At 40.9% G+C, this 7,219-nt stretch overlaps 1 protein-coding gene across 1 annotated transcript in view; it reads left to right on the top strand.

Annotated features, from left to right (window-relative positions):
* The first annotated feature begins 4,243 nt into the window (after positions 1-4,243).
* Positions 4,244-7,219, top strand: part of AGL (amylo-alpha-1, 6-glucosidase, 4-alpha-glucanotransferase) — an 89,146-nt gene continuing 86,170 nt past the window's right edge. Inside the window, exons 1-2 of the mRNA XM_049880276.1 lie at positions 4,244-4,552; positions 5,088-5,237. Of these exons, the coding sequence (XP_049736233.1) occupies positions 5,156-5,237 (82 nt within the window). The 5' untranslated portion in view covers positions 4,244-4,552; positions 5,088-5,155. The remainder of the gene's footprint in view (positions 4,553-5,087; positions 5,238-7,219) is intronic.

Here is a 7,219-nt window from a genome sequence, read left to right as displayed (position 1 = left end):
ATAAAATTAATAATGTTAGTTTATGCCACTACAAAATAAAATACACAGAAAATAAGGAAGAGTATTAATAACCAAATAAGACATCCCAGTGCATTTCAAAACCCAGAAGCACACAGGATTCAGACTTAACTATGCGCAATACCTCAAACAATTCCTTTCCTTTCTGAAAACATGCATACACATACACACACAAACCCAAACCTGGAGAAAGCCTCTCTGACCATAGGCCTTCCCTTCCAGTCTCCCAAATGTATTAACATTAATGTTTTAGAAAACACTAGAGTTACTGCCAAATAGCTAAATGGTCCATTAAATGTTCCTCGAGGAGATTCTCAGGCTGACATCTATAGCATGAGATTACTGTGTATATATAGATCACTGTCATGCACAGGACGGGCACATGACAAGAGTTCACTGAAATGAAGGCTGCACATGGCACCACTGTAGCCCTAGACTCCAAATTTATTGGCATTTCAAGAACTTTACAAACAGCACACTGGGGAAACCTTTTCTTTTTGAAAGGACACTGTGTGGCTTGTAAAATCAATCTGAGAGGCACACCACATTAAATCATAGTGCTTCCATTACTTAACATTCTTTCTTTCACAATGTGAAATCTCCAAAGTTAAGGTCATTTGGATTAACACATCCTCTTTTAAAGTTCAAGAATTTATTTTTAATATGGATATGATAGCTGGAGCTCTGGCAGCCTTATTCTCCACTGAAAGAATTCATGTGGTTATCTGTTTTACTCCTTATATCTAGCTGAAATATTGGGCGTTAAAGTGAGAGTTTTGCTGGAGAAAGGACAGCAGGAAGGGCTAGTTTTGGAGTCCTAGATAACAGTGATCAACATGAGGGCAGTAGCATAAGATGGTCTCAGGAGGGACTGAAATTGGAAGGGGTTACTGAAAGGATGGCATGAAGACAAACATAAATGAGAACTGTGTTTCACAATGTGCTCAGGGTCCCACTGGCTAATATTTCGACTTGCACAAGCAATTGGTATGTATCAGACACACTTTTTAAGCCCTCATTTGATTAATAATAGGTACTATTCTATACCCATTTTGCAGTTGGAGAAGTGAAAGCACAGAGAGGTTAAGCACCTTCCAAAGGTTCACAGCTAGTTAGTACCAGAACTGGGGTTCAAACTCTGGCACCACCTCACAATCATGAATTATGATTTTACACAGCACACACTCTAGAAGAGTGCCTTTCAAACTTGTTTTTAATTATGACTGTCAGGAGGAATATACGGCCTAGTACATCAAAATATACGTAATAGAAACAAGTTTCACAAAGAAGGCTCTTACCAAGTATAATGCATTCAGATCTGTTCTATTAGAAAAAAAAATTGTTGGTTGTATCTAATAAATTGATTTTATAATTTCCCAATGGGTTATGAGCCATAATGGAAAAACACTGCTCTAGAGACCAGGCTACAAGTGCTAACTTGGATGTTTGACAGTTATCTCAAATATAACATGTCCAAAACCCAACTTCCAATTTTCACGCTCCAATTCTGCTTCTTTCCTTTTTTCCTCTCTCAGTAAATGCCAACTTCTTCTGAACTTTCCAGAAGGTAGCCACTAGCCACATGTAGTTACTGAGCATTTGAAAAGTAGCTGTTGGAATTAAGGCATGCTGAAGTATAAAATACCGCATTTCAAAGACTTAGGATGAAAAAAAGCATGAAATAGATCGGTAACAAATTTTTATATTGATTCTATGTTGAAATAATGCTTTCTATATATTGGGTTAAATAAAATGTATTATTAAAATTAATTTTGTCTGCTTTTTACTTTTTTCAAGGAGGTTATTCCAAAAATTTTGATTACTTGTGCAGCTCACATTATATTTCTATTGGACACCACTGTTCCAGTTGCTCAGGCCAAGAACTTTGGAACAGTCCTTGACTCCATTCTTCCCATCAGCAAATCCTATAGGCTCTCCCCTCAAAATATATCTAAAATTCAACAACTTCTCACCACCTTCACTGCTCACACACACACAATAACCCAGTGCCGTTGAGTCGATTCCAACTCATAGCGACCCTATAGGACAGAGTAGAACTGCCCCATGGAGTTTCCAAGGAGCGCCTGGCAGATTCAAACTGCTGACCCTTTGGTTAGCAGCTGCAGCGCTTAACCACTATGCCACCAGGGTTTACACACACACATAATAGGCACTATTATCTCTTGCTTGGATAACTGAAATAGCTTCCTAACTTGTCTCCTTGCTTCCCTTCCTTGCACTCCACATTTACTGAGTTATTCCCCATACAGTTTCCAGAGTGATTTTTTTTAAAATGTCAATCAGATTATGTCACTCTTCTGTTCAAAGTCCTCCCATGGCTCCTTTTCATCCAGAATAAAAGCCCAAGTCCTTGTTATGACCTACAAAGCCTTAATGATCTGGCCACCAGTATCCCTCCATCTGTCTATCTTAATCTCTTACCACTGTCCTCTGCACTCAGTTCCATCGGCCTCCTTTAATTTCCCACATTTGCTCATGCCTCATGGCCTTTGCTTTGGCCAGACCTGTGCTTGGATATCCTCTTCCCAGGATATCTTCTTTCTTTCCCTCAGTTTGGGCTCAAAGGTCAGTTTACCAGTGAGTAGTTTCCTGACCACTCACTGTGTTTAAAATTGTAAACTTTCCTCTCTTGACTTTTTCACACTTCTTGGCTTTATTTCTTACAACCTTTTACCATCCTATATAATTCATTTATTTTTTTCTACCTCCCACCATTAAAAGATAGGAGCCCATGAAGGTAGTGAGTTTGTTCTTTCACTGCTGCGTTTCCATCACCTATATGCTTAGCAAACAGTAGGTGCTTAATAAACAATGGTTAAATAAATAAATGAACTGTGGGTTCCCAAACTCAGTTTTGGGCCATTTTTAACTAGCCAGTCTCAGAAATCGATGAAAAAAAAAAACCAAAATTTCCAATATCTTTTTGTTTTTAACCCATTACCCTTAACATTATTGTTAGCTGCCCTCAAGTCACCCCCAACTCACGATGACCCCATCCACAACGGAAGCTGCCTGGTCCTACCAAATCTCTTTCAGATCAGGTCATTGTGATCCATAGGATTTTGATTGACTAAACTTCAGAACTAGTTCGCCAGTCCCTTCTTCCTAGTCTGTCTTACTCTGGAAGCTCTGCTGAAACCTGTTCGGCATCAGAGCGACATGCAAGCCTCCACTGACAAGGCGTGATGGCTGCACATGAGATGCACTGGCTGGAACCTAATCTTAAATAGAACTGGGTCTCCCACGGAAGGCGAGAATTCTACCGCTAAACCACCAACGCCTCATTTTCCTTCTTGGACCTGCAGTAATTTCACAATAAAGAAAACCAGATTCTCCTCCACGCTCCACCAGCTTAATCCAAACCCTTTGCCCAAACTTCATGACAATTAGGCGCCCTCGAAAAAGCCCTGGAAGATGAGTTTTCCTTTTCCCTCAGGTATAAACTCAGCTTTGGCATCTGCACCGACTCCTGGATTTCTGGCCTAATACATGAGCAGCTACAGCCAATATAAATCCTGAGACCTCCGGTGATCTTCATGTCTATGCAGTGTATGTAAGGTACAACCTGACGACGTACATACTACTGGTATCTGCACTCTCAACTGTTTGTAGACTGTTCACACTCCACCTACCTAGTCCTACAGTGTCTGCATTCAGGAAGACGTGGTGTGTTTGCGTGAGAATTAGAGACAATGAGCACGTGATGAAAGGCACGTCAAAGAGTGTGGCCAGGCCCCTTATTTTAGAAAGGAGGCAATTAAAGCTCCAAGAACTTGATTTGGGCAACTCAAAAAACAAAACAAACACACACACAAAAATACATGGTGGTAGGACGGCACTGAGTTTTTCTTTTTTTTTCAGGAAAGGAACCGAAACCGGGTTGCCCAGCTCACAGCCTCGGTCCTGTCCACAAAAGCACCCTGCTCAGTACAGCTCAACCTAGCTCGAAGCCCTTTCACCACACAGTTTTAACGTTCTACCAGGACTACGCAGGCCGGTAAAGGAGGCGCGCGCCTCGGCCGCCAGGGCTTCCTTGTGGCAGGCGGAGGACAGCCAACAGCCGCCTAGCCCCTCAGAGGTTGCCCAGACCCTAGCCCAGCAGCCAGAAGCTTAGCGTCCACCTCACTCTCGCGAGACTGGCGATGGGCGCGAGCAAGTCCGAGGCCTCCCGGAAGTGGGCGAGGGGCCGTGTCAGTACCCACCCCTTGCGTGTGCGCGCCCGGCCCCGTGGGGTCCGGGGTCTCCTGTGAGACTCGCGCGAGACGGAGCCGCGGAGAAGCGCCCCGCCGCTCGCGCACGCGCCTTGCGAGTTCTCCACGCCTCCTCGGCCCGGCCCTCACGGCCCCTCCCTTTGCCCTTCACGGCGTCAGCTCCTCCTGGGCTGAGGCTGCTGTCCACCGCTGGACAGCCAGCGTTTGCCCTTTTGCTTTCCTTCCCCTTCCCTCCCTTGCCTCTAGCACTAGTGTCGCGGGCACAGCAGTGTCCCAGAAGCCGCACGTATAACTTGCTCGGTGTAAGTGCTAGGAATGCCGCTGGCCTCTCGGGGAAATGCGTTCTTTCTATCTATAGCTCTCTCTGTACATCGTATGTCTGCGGCAGCTATTCCAGGGGCAACAACTGTTTCCCTATGTTCTCATCTCCTCATTGGTGGCTTCCAACCCGAATTTGGGAATGGGGAGATCTCCCACCTGTTATCTTTGGGCCGACTAATCTCTTGTAAGCAAGCGTGCCATTTGGACTCTTCAGAGCCCTTTGGCTTGGGGTTGGGAATTTTTCCCACCAACTCCAAGCTTTACCTAAACGTATTGCTCTTCAGAGAATGCTTTAGTGTTTTTTTTATTGTCAGAATCTATAATTCAGTGTTTTTGCTTCGGTCTTACTCATTGTGCTGGAAGGGAGGAAACCGATTATCAATTTTGTATTTATTAAGATTCATTCTTTTTCATTGCTCTTCTAAAATAATCTAGAACATGTAAGTGTAGTTGTCAGCTCTGGAGAGTTTAAGGTAACAGTTATTTTCTTTATCTTAATTCTTTTTTGTTTCACAGGGATAACTCATTTGATTTCGGAGTTCTTTTAATTCTTCTGAAAGGTTTCAGCTCCTCAAACAGCCAAAATGGAACACAGTAGACAGATTCGAATTTTATTTCTAAATGAAATGGAAAAGCTGGAAAAGACCCTCTTCAGACTTGAACAAGGTCAGTAGCAAGTTGCTCATTAGCTTGTCTGTGTCCTTTACATTTTTAATTCATTGATTGTTATATTAAATTAAAAAAAAACTTTAAGGTATATGTACTATAATTTTTAAGGACTTTTCTAAAACTTGGTTAGTGCGAAGACTTGTAGTTTTCTAAACACATTACTCAAGAAAATTGATTTTAGCTGAAAGTATTTCATATCTGTCATTTTAGGACAAGGATAAAATAATAGTTTTCCTTGCATGCTAAGTTTCCTGCTTAAAACAAGTTACATATATGATCAGGAAATTCACCATACCATTTCTAATAGCATTTATTATTATTAAACTTGATAAATTACTTCATTTTGTTTTGGGTATAGTTTTGCCATTTTACGTTGCTTGTACTTTTATTGTACTGAACCTTTGAATTAGTAAAATTGATCACAGAAAAAAGTATAGTAAACTTTTTTATGCTTACTCAAAACTCTTGAATATGAAGAAGATAGAAACTGAAAATATTATTTTTTGGTGAATTAAGTGAAATAAGTGATCAGTTATGTTGAAATATATTTGAGCTGTGATTTAAAAAATCAAATTACATGTCTATAGGAATAATTAACTGCTTTTACTTAGACTATATAAAGGTATTCAGCATTTAAAAATGCTTCAGTTATGTTAATATAACTTGCAAAATAATTAATGTATGAAAAATAAAAAATCCAATTCTTTGTATTAGTGTACCAAATGAGCGTTGAGAGTGCTAAATATTTTTAAGGAGTTTTTTTTTTCTCAATATTTCAGGAGTTAAATTTTGGAAAAAAAAAAATGTCAGCCATCAAATGTGTTAGCTCCATGACAAATCCCCATCTTCTTCCAACTTTATTTGGCATTTAAGATCACTAAGTACTTACTCCATTTTTGGCTTCCCTGACTCTGCACTTTCTGAGTTTTGAACACTCGTGTCAACTTGGTGTCCCTTGCTGGGCTCTTTTTCTTCCACATTTTAATTAATTGTGGGTGTCCCCTAGGAATCCTTAAGTTTTCTGATCTCTTGCCCTGCAATAATTATTCAGCCTCCTGGCCTCAGCTGTTGCCTCTGTGCTAATGACTCCTTTTGAAAGAAGGGTCTGGAACAGTGCTTTCTTCTTGGAAGCCTACGAGGATAATGGCAAGAGTAGGGAACCAGAATTCTGAAGACATGGATTCCAATTCTGGCTCTGCTGCTAACAAACTGTTTGACTTTGGGAAAGTCACATTAATTCTGAGCATTAATTTCCTTATTTGTTAAACAAGGGTAATATTTCTGTTCTACCTTCCTTATTGTTGAGGATCAAAATTTGTAATTTAAAATGTATGGCTTTACAGTGATAAAAGAAGCCCTGGTGGCGCAGTGGTTAAACACTCAGCTGCTAACCAAAAGGTTAACAATTTGAACCCACCAGCTACCCGTGGGAGAAAGACGCAGCAGCCTGCTTCCATAAAGATTGCAGCCTTGGAGAGCCTATGGGGCAGTTCTACTCTGTCTTATAGGGTCATGGTGAGTCAGAATCAATTCGACAGCAATGGATTTGATTTTGGGGGCTTATAGTGGTAAAGCCCTAAATAGATCACTCTGTATGTCTAATCCAGCCTGGATTCTGGGCTTCATCTCAGTATTGTGCATTAAGATATCCTGTAAGGTATCTACACTTAACAAAACCAAACCAAACCCATTGCCGTCCAGTCGATTCTGACTCATATCTACACTTGGATATGCTTAAGTCTGACATATCCAAAACCAAACTCAGTGCTTCCTCTCATCTCTTTCATATTCCTAACCCTCATTTATACCCAGGCTTCCTTGTTTATTTTAGTGATGTGTCCATTTTCCTAGATACCAAGGCTAGAAACCTTGTATTTTTCTTCGATGATTTCTTCTCTTTAACTTCATTCTCTCCTTAAGCCCTGTATTTCTTTACAAATATCTCTACTTGCCTGTCTGTCTCTTCTATAACATCTTCC

The sequence above is a fragment of the Elephas maximus genome, chromosome 3, assembly GCF_024166365.1.
Source record: "Elephas maximus indicus isolate mEleMax1 chromosome 3, mEleMax1 primary haplotype, whole genome shotgun sequence".
NCBI lineage: Eukaryota > Metazoa > Chordata > Mammalia > Proboscidea > Elephantidae > Elephas > Elephas maximus.
This window is presented reverse-complemented; position numbering and strand designations above follow the sequence as displayed.